The 21,918-nt window shown below is 39.1% G+C and overlaps 1 protein-coding gene across 4 annotated transcripts in view; it reads left to right on the top strand.

Annotated features, from left to right (window-relative positions):
• LOC104366817 (collagen alpha-1(XV) chain) overlaps window positions 1-21,918 on the top strand; it is a 153,369-nt gene that overhangs the window by 73,001 nt on the left and 58,450 nt on the right. For all 4 annotated transcript variants that reach the window (XM_032998883.2, XM_032998882.2, XM_032998881.2 and 1 more), the window contains 6 exons: window positions 4,877-4,954; window positions 7,060-7,122; window positions 9,829-9,954; window positions 16,579-16,641; window positions 18,897-18,932; window positions 19,457-19,609. In XM_032998883.2, the coding sequence (XP_032854774.2) occupies window positions 4,877-4,954; window positions 7,060-7,122; window positions 9,829-9,954; window positions 16,579-16,641; window positions 18,897-18,932; window positions 19,457-19,609 (519 nt within the window). The remainder of the gene's footprint in view (window positions 1-4,876; window positions 4,955-7,059; window positions 7,123-9,828; window positions 9,955-16,578; window positions 16,642-18,896; window positions 18,933-19,456; window positions 19,610-21,918) is intronic.

The raw sequence follows: 21,918 nt of genomic DNA, 5'->3' as shown, positions 1-21,918 counted from the left end.
GGTGAGTAGAGCAGAAGGATAACCTCCCTCAACCCGTCAGCCGTGCAGCAACTGGTACATGGTATCACCTAACAGTTCTGTGGTTCAGACACTAAAATAAGTGATTGTGATACCACCAAGAACTGCAGTGCCATTAGTCTCACTTGAAAAATATTGCAGCAGTTCTAGATATATTTCAACAGTAGCATACACTAAGTAGTGTGGCGTAACTCAGTGTGCTATTAGAGTACAAGATAGGCTAGGCTAAGGTTTCCAAAGCTAGAAAGAGTAGCAGGCACTGATTTATGGCAGTCATGTACCTAGAACTGTCCCTACTCTAATGAGTCCCTCAAAATCACTACTGAGTTTGTACGTGGATGCCACTGGTATGATTTATGTGGCATTCAGTATTATAAGCTGCCAGGTAAATACCACAACACTCTTGATGATGGCATTATGAGATGATTTTTCCTTCCGTTCTGAATAACCTCTGTCATATTTTCATATCATTCCAAAATGTGCAACCAATATAATCACTTTCCAACAGAGATGGATTTTCTACAGCACTTCCCAACCAGCTCAGTGCTTCTAAGTTAAATCACACAAACGTCACTGGGAATAGTAATATACAGTTTCTATGCTTTACTAATAATAGTAATTTTATATGTAATATTAATAATTAATTAATTTGGTATATCTCAAAGGCAAAATACAGTTCAAGGAAATATGTTCTGCTACAAATTAGTTAACAAGGTCTTAAGTGATGAACTACTGATGTTAGGAATTAATGTCACGGTTCTTGTCCGTTTTGGACAATGCTGTATCCAGAGACCAGCACTTCACTGTACTGTGGGAGGAGCAGACTGGTTTTGCCCTAGGAGCTCCGTGGACTCAAGATCCTGCCAACTCACTATTCCCTTGCATGAGTGGACTGCATGACAGGATGAAACAATGGCTGATCTGCTCTTGCAGAGCCATCACTGGGACAGTGATATGCAGGAATAGTACCACCTCCTAAGCTTGATAACATGTGGCACAGCAGTCTCTGAGAAGGAAGGTACCATCTTGCATAGCCCCACTGGTGAAAGGGATTCATGCTTTGTTTTGAGCTGGCACTGGTCTCAGACACTTTGTGTCTGGCAGAGTGGTCTATCCTTCATGACATGTCTACACACTTGTCAGCCTTTCCATCACTTTGTCTGAAGCCCTTGAGCAGAAATAGAATCTCTGGATGTAGCCCAGGAGCTGCACAGGTGTCTGAAGCCCATGATTTCCTATAACTCTCCCTCCCCACCTGGCTAATTCTCTACATTTTTCCTTCCTGATACAGAGCTGATTTGGATAGTGCCTTCCCTCTCTATGGACACTTGCCAGCAGCCTCCTTTGGTTCTTCTGCACTGTGGAACTACTATAGCCCCTCTAGCAAGGGCTCATCTTCCCCTATAGTATTTGTCAATCACACAGTGAAGATGAAAAAAATGGCCTAAACATCATTTGACCATTAGCTTCCCAAGTTTCCTGCAAATCTGCTCTGGTCATTCTTGTGACCAGAGCCATTTCCAGGATGTTTGGTACTGACAGAAATAATTCATGTTAGTAAACCACAAAATCAGTCAAACTGCTTTTCATGAAAACAAAACGAATGGAAAAGATTTCAAGATTATGGTTGTTTACATTTCTTCTACTTATAAGCAAAGTACAAATTCGCAAAAGAAGCTCTATTTTGCAGCTGCTGCTGCTGCTGATGTTGTCAGGTAACCATTCTGATCTCTGGCAACGAGTGCTGCGCCTGCCATGCCAAAAGACACAGGCCCAGGAACTGCCTGAATTGCCAATGGTCCAGACTTGTGCTCATGGTCCCTGACAATGTTTTGGCCCATGTCAAATAGTCCTCTCTCAGACAATGCCTCGGCGTTGTTCAGGGGTAGCATCGGTTGCTAACTGTTCCCAGGCTGCTGCCAGATGGGACTGTGCACAGGCTGGCTCTGTTCGTGCTGCGTGCTCCCCCAGTGCTACCCCAGCAGGCTTTGTACTTTCAAATACTTGTCGTGCTGACAGGTTGCAGGTTAGTTCTCCTGTTATTTGATGAAAATTGCACAAAAACCCCATACTTGAATTTTAGTTTTGAACATACAGGGCTAAAAGGAGGCCCAGGGCCAAGTACCTAAGTACTGTGAGCACAGCTGGTCCATTCCACCTGACCTCAGGGCCAAAGAATGGTCCACAGCCTTATTTTATTGATTAGAATAGACATCAGAAGGAGATCACTTTGTCAGGAGGAGAAGCAGCTTAGCTAAAGTGAGCTGAGGCTATTATCTGGAAGCAAAAGACTCCCACAGTTTGTTCCCTATATGACTATTTTAGCTAAGATATCTTAAGCTTTGTTTTCCATTTTTAGAATTGGGCTAATATTTTCAAGGGATACTTCAGAGAGTAATTGTGAAGATAACAGCTGCTAAAAGTCCTAATGATATGTTCAAAAGCACTAAGGAATACTGACAACTTCATATGCAGATATTTTTCTTGGCAATACTTTAACCAGACCCAGTTCCTGCAGCAGAAAGCAGAACAAAGAAGGCACTGCTCTGATCCTCTTTTACACATGTAAATAATTTTTAAATTATTAGTTTTCCAGAGAATTATTTCATTATCCCGATCAGTGTGATTGCCTAGTACCAGTTATGTTGGTAGGATGAGCAAAGCTTAAACAATTGATCTGTGTACACACAAAAACTTCAAACCAGTTATGCTCTCTAAAGACGATCAGCAATTTTTCAGCATAATATTTAAATCTGAGGAGCAATAGCAGTATCCACCTGCCTGTTTCTGGTTCTTCTCATTGAAAATGGGAATCTGGGAATAAATGGGGTGCTACATATCAGCAGAGAGTGGGATGCTGGCTGTCACTTTATCACTGTGGTCCTTGTTCAGTGCAGAGACACAGCCATGAGATACTCCTTAGGAACGGGTACAGTTAGGCTTCCTAGACATTACTGTGATCCAAGTGTGAGAGCTCAGGTTTTTTAATTCCTTGTGATACACGCAAAGTGGAAGGAATTGCATGAAAACAAGCACAAAACACTGACGGGAGTTAATGTGATAATCACTGAAAAAAAAAAAAAAAGCAAAGAGTATGTTAAAATGAATGAAGAGCATCTGTAAATGAACACACTGGCAGACAGTGAAAATAGCCCTGAATTAATTAAACACATTCTCTGTGAATATGACTGAAGTATCACTATAGGAACCATTCGACAAAGCCACAGGGAACAAAGAAATGAATGAATACATTTATCTAATGAACTCTCAAGCATAAAGAGCAAGTGACAAAGAAGGTAAAACTCAACATTTCCTGCTATGTGACCAGATATATGAATTTAGAGAACACAGTTAAAATGCTCATAAGATCAGGTAACAAATAGACAGGTTATAGGGTAAAGCACAGATCAGTAGGCTGCTACCAGTGTCAATTATGTCTCTGTGACTTCTACCCCTTTGAGATAGATCAGTGAAACCAGTCTGGTTTGTCTCCTCCTGGTGCCAGGTGGGAAGGAGGTTACACCTTACAGCTCTGCTGTGTCATGATGGGTGTCACGATGGGTGGGTAGGAGTCTGTTCTATGTGAAAGCGTTGGTAGAGGGAAGGCTGAGCCTCTCACTCCCAACGGTGAGAGAAGCTCTGGGATATGAGCTCTTTCTTCCCCTCTAAGTGTACATCTGTCCCAAAACTAGGAGCACCGTGTAGGAAGAATGTCCAAAATGCACACTGAGGGACTCCTCAGAACAGTGAACTGCAGTTATTGGATGATGAAGGCCAGAAATGTGAGACAGACAGGGAGGGAGAGGAGGACACTGTATTTCCTCATGGCACTCCCTCTATCAGACGTATCAGGTAAAAAGCAAGTGGGATCAATCACTTTTAGATGCACACAAGACTTCAGAAAATGAAATGAAATGAGTGTCAATCATTTGATGAAAACAACATGCATACTAAGAAACCATAATGTTCTGGTCTGCTAGTTATTCATGATCCTACTGGCTCCATTTTAGGGGATGCAGAGGCATATCCTTCTGCCAAAAGAGTTTAAAACACAAAAGCCGAATTCTGCTTAGTGAGCTCTCCAGAAAAAGGCACATAGAATGTTGAACATAAATACAAAGACATGTTATAAGAGTTTCAATATAGGATTAGAAAAGTCGAGTCAGAACCTCATTTCTTGACTGAAAAATGCTAGAGTTGATCAGAAAATGTAATGGAAGTTGTAAATATCTTAAGCAGAATCACTTCAAACTAACCTCAGAAAAATGTCAGAGCTGATGTAAGAAAGCTAAAGAAGAAGAAATGGCAGTAATTATGACAGAAAATGATAACAGTTCTGAACAGGGCCTTTCATTGTGGTGGCAGTGGATAGAGGTCAACACATAGGAGAATCATCCTGACATGGTGGGATTGGAAAAAGCATTACAGGTGGTAGAAATAAAATGAATAAATTTATCTGTTGAGTACCATGGTGTGACTACATTTTCTACTTACTTACTTATGGGGGGGAGGGGGAAGGGTCATATAATGAACCCTAAAAATGCATGATCCACAATAAAACATTATTCTGACGAGAAATATACTCTGTCTAATGCTATTAACGTTTCTTGTACATTTGCAAATTCATTGCAGAAGTCATAAAGAGAAAAATCCTTTCTTCCTTTGACAATGCAAAGATCATGTTTCTTGGGAGCTTATCAGAAATGAACAAAGTTCATCTGTGCCCTTAGGATCTAAGCAGACACTTTCATTTTTTCCTGTGACTAGAAATCCACACAGATTACACCTAGTGCTGAAAAACTCTGGTCTGCATTTATTTGATTAAATCCTTGCTGATTTACCCTCATTCATGTTTTAGGGTGATCCTGGTGAGGGATTGCCAGGACCTCCTGGACTACCAGGACCCGCAGGACCATCTGCTCCTTCCAGAGGTTTAGTGAGTATTTGGGGTTCTCTGTCAATGAGCTCAGCTTGCCATAGGGAAATCCAGAACTAATAGGAGGTTTTCTCAGGGAAAGTAGCTTGACTGCCACAGAGATAATCATATTTCCTAAAACACTCATGCAGAAATGCAAATAAATGTCTGGCTAAAGAGTGTGAGTACTGTAATCTACATAAACACCCAGTATTGACATTTTAAAAAGTCAGGGGATGCGTGTGATCTCCTGTGCAAAACCAATAATATATGGGAGAACAAGAGACAAAAATTTCCTCAATAGGGTGTTACAAACGTGAATTATTCATTTCTTCCCACTACTGAACACAGAAGTGGTTTGACAGTCACTTAACGTTTGCTGTCATTAAATACTACAACACATACCAGCATGGTGACAGTGTTCATATTTTGAATGCTCAGTACTCTGGCAATGTTAAAAATGTTTCAAATTCATCTCTCTTCTGTACTTGGACCTTCCCCACTGTTTCCATGAGGTTACATGTGTACGCAGCCGAAGGAGGAATCTGGCCTGAATTTTCAGTTCATGGTGTGGGAGCTGATTTTATAAGTAGACACAACCCACCATTGACACCAGTGGAAGTACTGTGGTGAGCTTTTAAACAAATCTGTCACATTGAGCATTATGAATATTTAAGAAGATAGTTTGCAACACATTCCAGTGACCAAAATGGATTATATGCTGCCCTGATCTAGAGTCTGCTAAGTTATATCAATCTGTTTCTGTGGCAAAAAAAAAAAAAAAAAAAAAAAAAAAATAGAGAAGCAGCATTATGAAGGGCTGCACTATTTATCCCCCACTGGTACTGACTTCAAGAGACCAGCAAAGCAGCTCCAGATCACTAGGACAAGGTGCTCCAGTCCAACAGCTTTTCTCACCCAAAGGCCACTTCTCTAAACGTAGCAGTGAACACCAGGTCCTGCACTGCCTTTACTTTCTTACTGGCTGTGATACCAAGTTCCAATGCCTTTTATTCTGGAGTGAAGGGAAAGAAATCTCAGTGCAGCCGGGGAATGAATCCCTGATCCCTGGGCTTCTGAAACATTACCTTTGGTACTGTCATAACAGATTCAGGTACTAGTTCTCTGTGTACTTTGGGCTGTAGGTTACAAAGAATACACAGCCATGAAACTCATCAAGGACTTGCAATGGGAAATTGTAGTAGTTAATTTACTTTAATATGCGTTGACATTATTACATTTTAAATGTGGTGGAACTCGCACATGTAGAAAAGTTGTATTTCAACTGCCAAGTTTATTTGTTGCACATTTTGGTTTATTCTTTTTAAACTTTAAGATTATGAGTTCTATAAAACTTTCATAGCAGTTGCTATAATCTTAAAAAACGGATAACTGGACTTCCTTCTACTTTGCTATATATACTATGCAGACAAATCATGGAAAATTTTCCATGAAAAATACTTCTCTTTCTTTAGAGATTTTAAAAAATGCTTTGACAGTATGTGCACTGACTGCAGTTTGCACTATAGGTTCCATAATATAGGACGTTGGTTTGAAGCTGAAAACCTTGAATCTGAAGTTGTCTTATAGATTAGTACAACCAGATTGCAATATTAAAAACAAAAAGTTTTACTAACCAAATGTTTTAGAAAAAGCTTTAGTTTATTAATTTCCATTTATAAAATGCCTCTTTGGATTCCAGTTGTAGGAATCTCAGAATTTGTCTTTTGAACTAAGAGGCACATTCTAGGAAGCAGTGGCTAGTTGTTAGGCATGCATTTTAGGATATTCTTCATGTTGACAGGTATCTTTCCAAAGTTTAAATTTGTCTGAGATAGCTCTTCATCTTCAGTTCACTTAAACAGTCACACAGCATGTGTGTCCTCAGGTTTGTAATCACTGTACTCACAGAGCATCTGCAGGTAAATATACAGAGGAGTGTCTACACAAAAATATGGTATGAAACACCAGAAACATGACTGAAAAGTTGTATTATAATTTATTTCACCAGTGACACTCTGCTTCAAGGATATTGACTATAACTGTGTTTGCAGTAATTGGTGAGTGATATTTTAATTTGTCATCTTTAGAAGCAATATTTTTAAATGGAATTCTCTTAATTTCAGAATAGACTGGAACCTGAAGAATCGGGTTCTGGAGACATTGACAGAGAGACTGAGATTTTAAGAGTAAGTATATAATGATGTTTATTTCTCATTAACATAATAAAGAGATTTATTTTTCTCAATCAGATTATAGAAGATCCATTTCATAATGCAAATTTTGTACATGCTTAATTCACAATATCCAGAAATGCTTTGTAGGGTTTCATTTCAGGATCTGAAAAGTCCTAGGTGCATGTGAGTAGGGAAGTGTGAGAAAGAAGACAACAAAGAAATAATGACAAGATTACTTTTTAAAATGAGAAAATCCTTTTAATCTGATTCTGAGGGGACAATAAAGAGGAGAGAGATGGAAATGATACTACTCTGCTTTTTTTTTAATTTGGAGTACCTGCTCTAGAAAATACGCATGTCTGTATGAAGTACTTTACACTGCAACTTCCACTGTTGATCCTTTGTGATGGTCGTTTGAACTTCCCTGTATCCTTGCCTTTGTGAAGAATCGTAACACCATCACATCAAGGCTGGCTAGCAGAGGGAGATGCTTTGGCTTAATGAAAGTTAATAAGATGTTGACACACGTGTTCACAAAGTGAGGCTCTCTAGGCTGTGTAACATGGTAGACAAGACTTCCATCACTGGGAAGTATTTGTGCCAGGTAAACCTGAATCATGGGTTATTAACTCAAACTTGGCCATTGGTTAAACTGCGATAGTCAAAGTAGTTGCTGTCTTAGATGTTGACCTCATCCTTCTCCTGGAGGTGTCTGTCTCATCTTCAGAAAGAGTGAACCTTGTGAACCTACTGAAGTACTTAATTTTGCAGACATCATATTCAGGAAAGTCAGCATCAGTTTCAGTTCACTTCAGTAGGCTGTGCTGTAAAATGCAGCTTTCAGCGGTGCTCAGGATCAGCAGGCACAAGGAACAGAGCAGAACAAGTGGGATGATGAGTACTGGTTTAACAGTCTGTCACTCTTAGCATTATGTGTCAACAGCCTCAAGTAAGATTTGGGTTAGGGGTTGATTTGTTACATTGGTCTTGTTCATTGACTTCACAGAGAGTTGACATATTTTGAGAGACAGAACTCAGATGGGCATGGCTCTGGATTAAAAATGGGATATCTGGCCTGGTTTTCTTGCTCTGCTTCTGAGCTGTTGAGTGGCAAAGGAAATATTTGGAGTGGGAATTTTTTTCTACTTATTTTTTTTTCTGGACTATTGTTTTCAGAGGAGAGGTTATCTTTCCTATACATCCTACACAGAACAGTGTGCCTTTTTCTGGGAAAAATAACATCAATTGACTAGAACTTGCTGCCAGATCTGGAATTATTTTGTATGTTTTGTTTTGTTCTTGAGTCACTTCTTCACCCATTATCTCTAGTGAGCCAAATCTACTTTTATCATGTTCCTGTTGAAAATCCAAGTAGCAGTCTATAAAATATGTATTGCAGTTGCAAATAATGTGGTTTTCCATCCACAGAACCAGTCAGATATATAATGAATCAGGCAACGTATTACAGATAAGGACAAATGTTAGGAAAATGAGAAGTCAAGTGGCTGAAGTTGAAGAGACATAAATGGGAAGGCTTTTGCCAATCCATCTAGGAGTGAAAGATAGTCTTTCATGCAGTCTTTGGGACGGAGCACTTCCACCCTTTGATTAGAAGCTGTTCCATCAAGAATGCTGAAGCTTTCTGAGGAATTAACTCCCCGGATGCCTGTCTCCTATGAACTCCAGAATGCTATAGCATTCCGAGGCCTCTGTTTTGCAACACATTTAGTGATATTTTTCATTCTCTCAGACTGATTTCTGCCTCAATACTTCTTTTCTGTTTTTTCTTTCCTCCAAAGTGTCAAATACGTTGTTCCCAAGGCTCTTCAGGCGGGAGTTGTCATGTACTGAAAGTTAGTTATCTTGCCTGGTGTAGATGCCCTTTAGATGCCCTATATAGTTAACCAGACGGGTGAGTGCATGGAAAGGCTCCCTGCAGAAGGATCTGTTGACCATACTGAAAATCCAGTATGACCATCTTGCTAACAGAATCCTGTAGATGACTCTAAATCAGGATTAAAGAGTTCTTGCCTTACATTGCCATGACCCAAAATTTCAAACTGTCCATATTTGCCTGCTAATACAATCAGTAACAAGGATGGACTCGCACATGAGAGAGAATATTTGCAAATTTATTATTTCTCCTGAAGTAACATATTTCATTCATTTTATTCAATTGAAATAGATCTGCTCATGTCCGTGAAAGATAGATCTTTGGAGCAGAGGCCATTTTTACAATATTAAGCACAGTCAGCTCTTTACCATGAGTACAGATTCTCAGTATTCTCAGTACTTCAGAAACAGAATGGAGAAAACTTTTGAAAAAAAATAGAGAAAAAGCCTAACCACATCTGTCTGTTCAGTGATCCCTTGTTTTCATTTTGGTTAAGTTTCTTAATATTAGGTTGACTGTTGAAATATCTAAAGTCTTCCCTGGATTACAGAGAGCTGACACAGAACTTTTTGGTTTTTAAATTACTGCTTGCTGTTGTATTCCATGAGGTGGCACAGAGAGCAAAGATGGAGCAGGTCAGTGTGACCCTATGTAAGGAGTATATCTGTGAAACTAAAACTGGTTCTTAATGAAGCCAGAGGGGGATGGTAACCCAAGCTGAGAGTTTTATGAACCTAAACAGACTGTGTGAGCTTTTCCTGTTCCATGTCTGTACAAATGAACCTGGCTAGGGCCATTTCTAACAATGCTGCTGATTTATCCAGGGTCTTCCTGGGCCACCAGGCCCTCCAGGACTGCCTGGTCTTCCGGGAAAACCAGCACCTGATGCAGGTGTAGGACCTCCTGGGTCACCAGGGGAAGATGGAGCTTCTGGTGAACGAGGCCCTGAAGTGAGTACCTATTTGTGCAAAAACATTAATGCTGTTTCTGTCCCACAACACTAAGTTCTAAAGCTTACAGTCTGTATAACTCTTAATAATATCACAGAATATTTTTAATTGAAGGGCTTGGATTTTATGCACATTCTTTACAGAAAAATAGCAAAATAAATGTCTTGTTAACCAAAGCACATTACTCCACAGCTGAATGTACATTTGGCACATAAATACTGGTGAATCTGGACCAGAACAAATAAAAAGTAAGGATGATTTTGCCAACACTAAATAACGCTAAGGTTTATTTTTCCTGTGGTGCTTTCAGGAAAATTAAGTTTGCTAAATCACTTATGTAATCTGCAGGGAATTTTTAGTATAAATTGAATTTTCTTCTTTCAGGAACTCTCTTCCTTCTTTTTCTTCAGCTAAGTAGAAACACTTATTCCTGTAGACATGTGAAATACAGTTCTGTAAAAAAGGTTGCTAAAAGTTTGAATGTTACCTACTCATTAATATATCCTCAATAAAGTGTTTTTCAGTGAAGAAAATCTTTTTTTTTTTTTTTTTGTAGCATTGGTTAGCTTTGTGAATCCTCTCTGGAACTGTATTTACTCATATGGTTTCCTTATTCTCTATCAACCATCTGCCAGTAGCAGTTGTTCTCAGGACTAGATTGGATCTATATGTTCATGTTGCTTTCAAAGTGGGGCACAATTGCTATATCTGACAAGGTGTAATTAGCACATATTAAAGAAGTGCATCAGTGACACATGTTAATGAGGAAATCTCACTGCATCTCAGCTGTGCTGGATTTTTTTTTTGAGGATAGAAACTCCTTGAGTCAGGAGTTAATACAAAATCTAAGGAGGTGGGTATGGTAAATTTTGTTTGTCTATCAAGTTAAAAGGCAACATCCTGTGTGCAAAGAGAAATTAAACACCTGAAAATCTTTAAAATGGGATCCAGGGAGCAAGTGCATGGGAAGCCAATGAAAACCAAGACCTGAAGATGTATGTACCCTGTAAGGAAACACTGAGAATAGCCTGAGTTGTATATATGATATCTCACTTAGAGCTGCAAGGAGGTACCTCCATCCAATATCTCAGAGCTTTATCTTGAAAACTAGTCCTTTTTCTGTCAGGAGCTGGATCTCATACTCTCAGGCTACAAGGAAGTGTAAGCCTCACAAATTTTTGTTCATCCAGGCTCTAGGTCCCTACAAGATGTAGTGTCCATTCAGCACATGTCAGAAATCAGGGTAATTTGGGGATTTTAAAGTTTCAGTCTTCCCTCTTGGAATAAATTGGATCCATATGAACCTCATTAAATTAAAGCTGGGATAAACAGAGTGCAGACGATGTAGCTGTACGTGGACTATTATTTTGCTGAGCTACATACAGTTTCAGCATTTGCTGCACTCAAGTGCTTTGGCTATGTTTTGAGTATTTGCTTGGTTATTAACTGAGATGCAGTTTTGTTTTACAATTTTATAGGTGATTACTAAGGCAGTTGATTGTTCTGGCCTGGTAATGAGATGTTTCACTAAGGTGAAACAACCTGGTCCCACAGAAGGAGACTCAACAAGCAGTATTTTTCACGCAGGCTTTTCACTGACATGTTTCAGAAAAGACCTCCTCTGTAAACTTTGAAGCTTTGACAACCAGGCTGCACCATAATTAACAGTTGCAGTCCAGATCCTTAAAAATGTGTCACTGACTTAAATTTGAAAGTAAATAACAAATATTTATTGAATTAGTGTACTGAAAACATTGCACTTTCTTCTGTTATTCTTTGCTTTCTAGAAATTATCAATGGATTTTTCAATGGTTTTATGCAGTGACTGTGGTAAGATGGTGTTCTGCATTCTCGATGGTTTGTTCTCAGTACTATATACAGAGTTAGGCTCTGGCCCAACAACAAGATGCACTCAGGACAGGTTTGCCCTGCAGTTACAGTAGCATAGGTCAGTTCTTGTAGACTTCAGGTAAGGGTGGAAGTAGTCAGCAGTGCTGCTGAAGCGGCATGGAGCCCAGAGCGTGCCAGCCACAAAGCCAACACGGGCAGCCTGCACTGAGCTTCATGCTGCTACAACAACAGTGACAACCTGCACAGGCTAAATTTAATGCACTCCTGGCATATCCTGCAAGGAAAAGCCTTGTATGTGCCTGGGGTTTCAGTGTTTCTGTCTCATTAAACACGTCTAAGCTGTGGGGCCTGGGTGAGCTGCTGTGTTTTAGATTGTCTGACCTTGTCGTACCCTGAGAGCGTAAAAGGATAGGACCCAGCTGTCTGCAGTGCCTTTCCACCTACATCATTCCACAGCATGGTTCCCATGGAAGAAAATCCCAATGACTGGGAAGGAAAGAAGTGGCTGGTCTGGAGGATGTAGGGAGCAGGACAAAAGGATGTATTGAGAGCACACTTGCCCCACTAGTTGTTAGGAAACTTGCCATTAACAACCCAAGGGTTGTGATAGCAGGAACCCATTTTTCATTCTTTTCTCTTCTTAATTATTCTAATTAAGGAATTAAGTCTTGAAGAGCCCATGGCTTAGTTGAAAAGAGCTATAGGTGGACTGACAGCAGCTCTCCAGTGCCCTGCGCAGTGGCCACGCTCCGAGTATGCCTCCCCCATGCTCTGATTATCCTGATGTACTCATGGCCTATCAGTCCTTCCTGGGTGTTTTCTGCATTGATTGCAAAGGGGAAAAATTTCCACTGCCCAGCCAGTCTTTTCAAACTCTTTCACAATATGCCAGACCCTCCCTCCCTGGCAGCGACAGGAGAAGGAGGTGAGGAGCCCATCCATCAACACAGTCCAGACCAGCACTGGATAGCTTACAGTCTCTAGCACAGTACCAGACTCCAGGACAGGGCTTGCTTACTTGATTTATTTTACTTGTTTCTTTATTATCAGGTTATTATTTCGCTAATATCATAAGCTTGGCTGAAAATCCATGAGATCTGTCTCATCAGACTTTTTATTTGTCATCTGGACTGTGAAATATAGTATCTTTGACAAACACATTTTCATGTTTGTGGGTTTGTTTGTTTGTAACCAAAAAAACTTGTTGTTTCAGTTAAAAGCTGAGATTCTCACCTGACTATGGGGAGCATAGCCAATGTTGCTAGACTTCCAATAATATTTCAAGACTTCAACATTGTTGGAGAGTAATAACAAACTTCTTGACCTGGGTTTTTTTAAGATGTGCCCTAAATATTTCCCACTAAGCACCATGAATACTTCAGACTAAGAGGAGCAAGTGCTGAAGACCATGGCACTGCAGTGGTTTGGGCATATGCTTCATCACACCTTTTGTCTCACTTTAAGCATAAATAGAATTCCTTCTAGAATATAACCAGGAAAAAGACAGTTTTATTACATTAATGCACTGCTTGGGCAGTTTTTCCTTGTTTTCAATTAATTAATTACCTTACTTTGTATTGTATTGTTTGAATGTAAGTTATTACTAGTCTATAGTAGTCACTGAACAACTGGCTTGAACCTAAAATAAATCACACCCTCTGGGCATTAAGAGAGTTTCCAGTATTCTGAAAATGTCTATTTTGGCAACATTTCTCAGAACCACAGTATCTTCAGAACCACAGCATCCTCAGAGAATAATTGGAGGTCTGTCCTCTAATACAGACTAGTGTTGTTCCCTAGTGGTCATATATTTAAAACTGAATTTTTTTTTTTCTCTAAAATGAAGATGTTTAGCATCTTAAGGCTTACTATCAGAAGCAGTCTGCTTTATGATCAGGCATATTTTCCCATAAAAAAAGGGTATTCTTTATATTTAGATAAAAATTCTAAAACAAAAAAAAAAAAATATAAAGAGAGTCTGGGATCAATAACAGGAAAGCAAAAATTAAAGATGTAAAAAAAAAAATAGTAACCACATTATTCAGTCAGCTTCAACATGAGATATAGTGATCAAAACTAATATCCATTGCTTTTCATGCCTGAGATACAAACAAAACCAAAACCCATATAAACTTGCAGCATAACTTAAAAATAATAAATTAAGAGACAATAACTTTAAATACATATGTGCTTTAGCCTGACTGGGAATGATTCATGAAGTTTGGAAGATGGAAAATTCCCCCACAACAGCTTAAACAGAGTAGGTTGTATTGGGATGTGTTTTTATGATCTAACCTGATAGCTGCAGAATTGTGATTCTCTTAAAATAAATACATGCTTTGGGCCTCAGTTTCCCTCCCCTTTGCCTTCTCTATTGATGCAACAAATCATACAGGCCTTGATGTGGCCATTATTCTCTGCATCTACTGATTGTTATCAGGATGGTGCTGTAAAATACAAAAGCCTGAAATGCTGGCCAGATCTCTACTGTTATGCTCCCAACACTATTTTTTTTCTGAATCCAAGACAGATCAAATTTTATTGATGATTATGACTGCAATTTTAAGAAAATCCATTGGTAAGTCTTGTAAAATAGACAGTTACCCTAAGGTTTTGTTTGCTGCATTTGACAAAATGCAGTGTTATACTAAAAGGTCCTCTATAATAGAGTCTTTTCTGTTCAAAATGTATTTTCAACATCATGACTGTGGCTGTTTCTGTATCTGTAGAAGACAGAGTACCTAGAATGGTCTAGAATATGTTGTTAAAATTTGTCATAAAGTAATAATGTGAAAAAAATTTAAAGAGAATGGAGAAATAAGTACTGATTCATCTTCTGTTTCAAAGATGAATGTGTTCCATGTTGTCCAATCTAGGATTTCACAGGCTATCATATTAACTACTTGTAGCCAGTCATTTTTCTGATACAACAGAAATCATTGTTGTCCACTTTCAGGATAATTCCTGGGAAATATATCAATTGAAAAAGTAGAAGTTAAATGTTAACCAGACTACTAAAGTGCATTTTCAGAAGAATCAGACCATGACAAGTCTGTAGACTACTGAAGGAAAACTCCAGCGACCAACACTACAGACCCATGCATTCCCACAATTTCAGATGACCTTAGAAACTGTAACCCTGCTCTCCAAAGATCTGCACACATTTGCACACCCTGGATAAATGAAGTGAGATTTATTCACAGCAGAAATTTTTGGATCTGAATCCTCCTTCCGGAACACGCCGGAAGAGTTGTGTAATTAAAGGTCTTCAGTTGCAAATCTTACTTGCAGAGGACTAGCCTACTTGAAGTTGGGTGCAGGCTTAAATCCTTGCTAAATCAAGAACTTTGTGATGTAATATCTCTTCTCACGTGAAACATGTTTTGGAAATGTTTGGGTAAAGGCTTCCTTTTGTAACAGGAAATACCTCTTCACCAACTGCTCCACATTGCATCTGATGCTGATGTGATATTGATCTGATTAAATACATATTTCCTAACCGCTACATGAAGTTAAACTGCCTCATGGCATTGTATAAGGATATTTTCTGTGGTAATTTTTTTTTAAAGTAGCTAACAAATGCATGAATACTCCCTGAAATGAATAACAAATCTCCAAGTGTTGCTTGCTAGCTACATAAGAGAGACTATTCAAAAGCTTTAAAGGAAATAAGGAGTTTGGAGCAATTAAACTTAAAATTGTTAAGCAACAGAAGGGAAATAGTCACTAAAATTTAAAACAATTATTGTTGTTAGCCCAACCTCTCCTCTAATCCTCCTCTATATAATCATGGCAAAATACAATATGAAAATGTTTGAAACATACTGAAAATATTTTTGACCTTTTTAATATTAAAAAGAATTGATTAGTTATTCTATCACATATAGTGCATCTGAAGGGCAAAAACAGGGGGGAAAAAGTAAGGAGAGCAGGGAAAATGAGGCCTTTGTGACCATTCTGAAAGCACCAGAGAAGAATGTTTTCTGTCTCCTTCTGCAACCATTTACATCCTTCCCCAAAACAGATGAATAAATAAATGGATAAAAGATTCTCAGAGGCCAGAATGCATGCTTGTAAATTTAATTAAAGGCTTTCAGAGCCCAATTTTAAAAACACAGGGCACGCAAATATGCATGTAACTGTTCTGTTTCTTGCATGTATAGTTACTCTGGGCTGGATTTCAATATGTATGTATTAACTTGTTGACCCTACAAAGCCAGTTTTTCCCAGCCTGGCTGCTCACTCAAGTGCATGCTAAATCATGGACACAACACAGGAAATTGGGTGGAGAACTAAATATACATTTTCCAAGGCAAAGTTAAAGTGAGGCATCACACAGAAAACCTGGGACACTTTCTGACTTTGTCAATACCAATATTTTCACAGCTAGCTTTCATCTGGCACTGAGGTTGCCAAAAGTGTAGGTGGCTGAAGTGCATGTGGATTTCAACCCCATCACATTTCTGGTAGAGTTATCAAAATCTGCTTGGATACACTGTTATTTTGCATGCTAACACTATATTTACATTATGTTATTTTTGTGTCTGTGATTGTTTGATATAGTTTTCTATTAAAATATATTTAAATACTGTTTGGATGCAAACCCAAACTCTCAGAAGACAAGAAATACAAATGTTAGAACTTAATGGTGTTAGGTATTACATGTTAGCCTTGCATAATATTGTATCATCAGTTGGCCCAAAATACTTACACACATGTGCTAGGAAGAGGGCTCTCAGCTGGCATCTGCTTTAGATTTACTGTCCTCTACAGGGTCCTCAAGGTCTTCCTGGTCTTGATGGAGTGGTTGGCCAACCTGGACAGAAGGGAGAAAAGGTAAGTTAAACGTCTGTCTTGCCCCTACTTCAGTGGAAAATCTTTGTCAATTCTAGGCTTTAAAGATCATAAATAGTTGTCCCCGCAACACAGTGTTGGCCGACTTCAATGTTTTTTTAATTTAATCCAACTGCTAACGGCTTATTAGAACACATCTCAAAATACATATTCAGAAATCCAGAATTCCTTATTGGGTACATTCTCATTTTCTGCAGCACGCAATAATCAAAATGTAATGTGAGCTGCTCTGTTGTGATTCATCAGTAAAAAGCCAGCCGTGCCAGTGAGTCCACAGGGGGAAAGGAAGAACTCCAGCTAGTCCAGCCCGGCACAGGCTGATGGCACATTCCCTGTGGAAAGCACCCTCTGTGAAAGAGTGGGGAACGTGTAAATGAAAGCAACAAACCATAGCATCCAGCAGAGATTTTCTTGTGTTGCCTTAGAACCAAAAGCTATGTATTGTAAAACTGCCACTCTTGTTAAGTTTCCCCAAATTATTACATCCGTTTTTTTTGCACACACCTCCCCCCTTCAAGAAGGATGTGGGGAAGACAGAGTTGGTGCATCAGAGAGCTATGGAGATGGCCAGGGGCCTTGAGTACATGACAGATGAGGAGAGGCTGAAGGAGCTCAAACCATTTAATCTGGCAAAAAGGAGACAAAGGCATGGCCAACAGATATAAAGTTATAATTGTAATCCTTTAATGAGGGCTAGTGAGTCTGCATTTGAAATACTGAATCCATTTTTTTTCACCCCACATCAGGAAGGATGTGGCAAAGACAGAAACAAAGACTACAGGAAAATTTCATCCTCTATTGGGTTTCTACACCACACTTTATGCACAGGAACCTGAAAGTAGGTTCCCAAGTGTGTATTGAAAGCTCACATAGTGTAAGGGAAATTAAAAGTCAAGTCTTAAATGGACAGAATTTTTTTTTTTTTTTTCTAAATTACAAGATTTTCTTTGGTTTAAATCTCCTCTGGAGACTGAGGGATCTGAGTTGTGATTTCAAAAGCCTGAGGCTGGTAAAACTGCAACACACATGGGAACTAGCTGCTATCCAGAAAATGCAGTATGTATGTTACAAAGCAGGCATCCGAAACTTGTGCCCATTGTAATCAGTGTTTCACATAAAGGAGTCTAAGAATAGAAAGAAGTCTAACTGAGGTAAACTGAACCTGAATTGCATAGTATAGGAAGAGACTGATGTGGAAAGGGAAGTAATTGGGAAAATTAATAAATAAATAAGGGCATAATCCTTGGGAAAAAAGGGCAAAACTCAAATGTTTTGCCTCACTGAGTCTGTTTTCTGAATTGTATATATTTGATAAAAGTTTAATTAGAAATTACATACTACATATTTACACCTGCTCCATATAATCCCTAGCATTTTGGCATAACAGGATTTTTCCATTTCTACTATTAATTTTTTTCTGAAAGCCTCGATTTAACCTATTTTTAACCATTATTCCTAATTCCTAATTAATCCAGAGAAGATTACAGGGAGAAACTGCAGGATGCTCTGAAAGTAAAGTCAATTTTTTTCCCCGGAGTGAAATTTTATGTGTTTTTTTGCCATTACTTTTGAAGAAAACATTGCTATCATTTTACTCCTGGTGCTTACTCATTTTTTTCAGTCCTTACTCAAGCAGTATTTCTGTTGAATGAGTAAGGACAGGAGCTTGCCAATAAAAAACAGTTCCATTAGATTCAGTGCAATTTGGAAAAGAAGTATTTGCATGCTGTGACTGTCTACTACATGAACTAGAAGTGTAAAATACAGTATCTAAGTGGATAAAAGCAAATCAAATAGTCTGATTGCTGCAGAGGAGCCTTAAAGTCATCATATGTCTTGTTTGGAATGGTGCCCTAGACATCTTGTGTGGGATCAGTTTCTGCTTCTGTTATATCCCATGAGAGTTTTGACATTTAAATTCAGAAACATGAGGATGTGACCTGCAATGCATAATTCTGCGTGCTCCAGACCTTTAAAGTCTACAGCCATAATTGAAATACAAGATGGCATCCTGTCTTCATACCAGACCAGAGCTATTCATTTGTCATCATAATTCCTGAATTACAGGTTATTTCTTTTTAACTAAGAGGTCTAACATTTCATGTAAAGGACATTATGACATCAAATTAAACAATATAGAAATCTGTGGGTATTTTAATTAAGCAAAAATATTGTGTGTTTTTGTTACCTGTCTAATGCTTTTACAGTAAGTAATTAGGATTTGTTTTCTTTTACAGGGTGATCAAGGTCTTCCTGGTTCTGTTGGTCCAAAGGTAAAAAAAAAAAAAAAGACAATGTCTTTATAGGATATCAGTATAACTCTGATACAGCACATTACTGAAAAGGGCTGAGATGTCTTAAAGGTTATTATTAGGAAACCTGATGAAGTTGGCAAACTTAGCTTCTCAGTTTATCAAAGTATTTCTCTAAGTGTGACCAGCAGGTCGAGGGAGGGGATTCTCCCCCTCTGCTCCGCTCTGGGGAGACCCCCCTGCAGTGCTGGGGCCAGCTCGGGGGCCCCCAACAGCAGAAGGACACGGAGCTGCTCGAGCGGGGCCAGAGGAGGCCACGGAGATGATCAGGGGGATACCCCCTCCCTGGAATGGTTCAAGGCCAGGTTGGATGGGGCTTTGAGCAACGTGGTCTAATGGAAGGTGTCCCTACCCCTACCCCAGAGGGATATGAGCTGGGTGATCTTTAAGGTCCCTTCCAACTCAAACTGTTCTATGATTCTATGATTGTACTTGTGTCTACTTATGCATGTTCAGTATACCAATAGACTGACCTTTTATTTTAGGGTGATACTGGAGTCACTGGATCAATAGGCCCCAAAGGAGAAGCTGGTGCTCTTGGGTCTCCTGGGAAACCTGGACCACCAGGGCCTCCTGGGCCCCCTGGGCCCCCTGGACCTCCTGGACCCCCAGGACTAAGCTACGGTTTGGGATTTGAGGTATTTTGCTATTATGGGGTTTGTTGTAGCTATGGTCTACTTCATTCAGAGGAGAAGCAGCATAATCACCTGTATATTTCACAGCTGTTTAAGGCTGAATTGACGACAGATAAGAGTCATTTGCTCTAGATTGAAATTTGCCTAGGAGTAACCCACAATTCCTTTTACATTTGACTGCACAATTGGCTATGCTTAAGCCATAAAAGTAATCAATTTCTTCTACAATTTTCATGAAACTATTCAGTAGCAACAGTATTCAGGTGTTATTTTTGATACTTACATCATTGCTATTATAAAAAAACTTAAATACTATGCCACAAGGGAAAACTCTTTAGCACTTTTTTTTTCATGTAAATAATTTAGAACAGTGATCTAATTATACATAGAGCCCTGACAGTATTCATTAAAATTGAACTGCAGGTCCCCCTTAAGCTATGACTTTTCCTGTGTTGCCACTCTTAAGGCCACAAGTTTAGTTTAGACATGTCACTTATGTAATGTGTACAGATGCAGATGTTGGACATTTTTGACCTCATGGTCTGTTCTACTCAGAAGAAAAATATTCTATTAAAAAACAAAACAAAACTAAACTAAACTAAACTAAACTAAAAAGAATTGAAGATGCTACTCTTTCTACTTCTGAAAATAATACCTTCATCACTTTAAAATATGAGATCTGGACAGCTCAAGCTGAGCTTTACATGTCATTTGATAGCTGCTCATTTAGATGATCTTTTCAGAGCAGAAAGTGGCTTAGCAGTACAAAAGCAAAAGCATCACACTCAGGTTCAAGAACTAGAGCTGCTGCATTACATCTTTGTGAAGGGAGGTTGACAAATGGCCTACATCAATATTCACATATGGGTTTTCCCTTTTTTTCTTTTTAGATGTATTTTTCTTTTCCAATTTAGCTGTTTGGCTCAGGAAAGTCTTTTCAGAGTTTTTGGGGGTTTATGTCATGGGACATAATACAAGTTTGAACAGAAACGGAGGGCAGTTTCATCAGAGAAGTAAGCAGTGTTTGACCAAAACTACTGACCATCTTTAGAACTGCTGCAGTAAAGTGGTGGTGTTTAAGAGAACAGTTTACTCACACGTTTCTCCTAGTATCTATACTATCCCTTTTGTATTTCTCTTTTGTCTGCTCTAGAGTCACTTTGAGTACTCCAAGTATGGAGGTGACCACTAACACTTGTTTAGAGACATATTCTGATTTCTGGTGTCTGACTAAATAATACTGTACTATATACACTGCTGGTTAATAATGTCACTGATGTTAATGGATGAAAAAAATCTCTTCAGCTGTTCACAAGTTCTTAATTTCCAGCACTGCAGTTGTTAGCAAGGAACAGCATAAAGTCTAAGCATACGAACACTCCATTGCATTAATTTAGGCACACTATAAAGGCTGGTACAGAGTCTCCCCTGAATAAATACATACTTGTCTCAGAATGAGATAAGGACTACTGGCAAGCCACATCTTCATCCTAGGCCTGGTCTGAGTTTTAGCCCAGGATGATGTCTTCTCTGACTTAGTCGTCTTCTGTGACCCTTGAGTGTTAAGAGATTCTCCACTCTTCCCCATTCACACTATTTGAGTAGAAGCCAATTTTGCCTCATTATGCCACCAAAGAGTTCCTCTCTTTGGGGAACCACTGCCACTTCTGATACCTAAGTCTCAGAGGAGCAATATTAGCAAATGTGAAAATGTGAAAACTGGAATTCCCCACTTTTGTGGACACGAACCCAGGAGGATTCCAGTCTAACTGTAGCAACAACATCTTTATCTTGAACTTCATCTAGTCCAAACAGTATTGGCATGTCATTTCCCTGAGAGGAATACTACTGTTAACAGGCTTGCTAGTTCTAGTTGATCTTTTGGATGCCTACCCCTGCCATCTGTTAAGGCAGCACCATGGTCTGCCAGTTCGTTAGGGCAACACTACCTTTTGGTTGGCAGTCTGTTTATTGCTATAAGGCTGTTTCTGCAAAACATTCCTGTTAGCACTCGTTAGCATCTGTGATCAGCTATGTGCAAAAACCAAATGGCATGGGGTTTGCTGGCACTTATGCTTGCCAAAAGAACAGTTTGAGCTGCAGAAGGTACCTGGTAAACCTATTAAAAACATGCAGATGTCAAAAGCGATGGTGTGTTATATAAAGCAGACATCTAGCACCCTTTTAAAGGGAAAAATACATTGGCACAGTGGAGGCAAGGGAAAGTAGGACCCAGAAACACAGCTTGTGGTTTACACTAAGTAGCAAGCATTTGGTTAAACAGGCCAAACAGAGTATTAGCAGATTTTCTG

Source organism: Tyto alba, unplaced genomic scaffold, assembly GCF_018691265.1.
Source record: "Tyto alba isolate M040663 unplaced genomic scaffold, T.alba_DEE_v4.0 Super-Scaffold_48, whole genome shotgun sequence".
Taxonomy (NCBI): Eukaryota; Metazoa; Chordata; class Aves; order Strigiformes; family Tytonidae; genus Tyto; species Tyto alba.
This window is presented reverse-complemented; position numbering and strand designations above follow the sequence as displayed.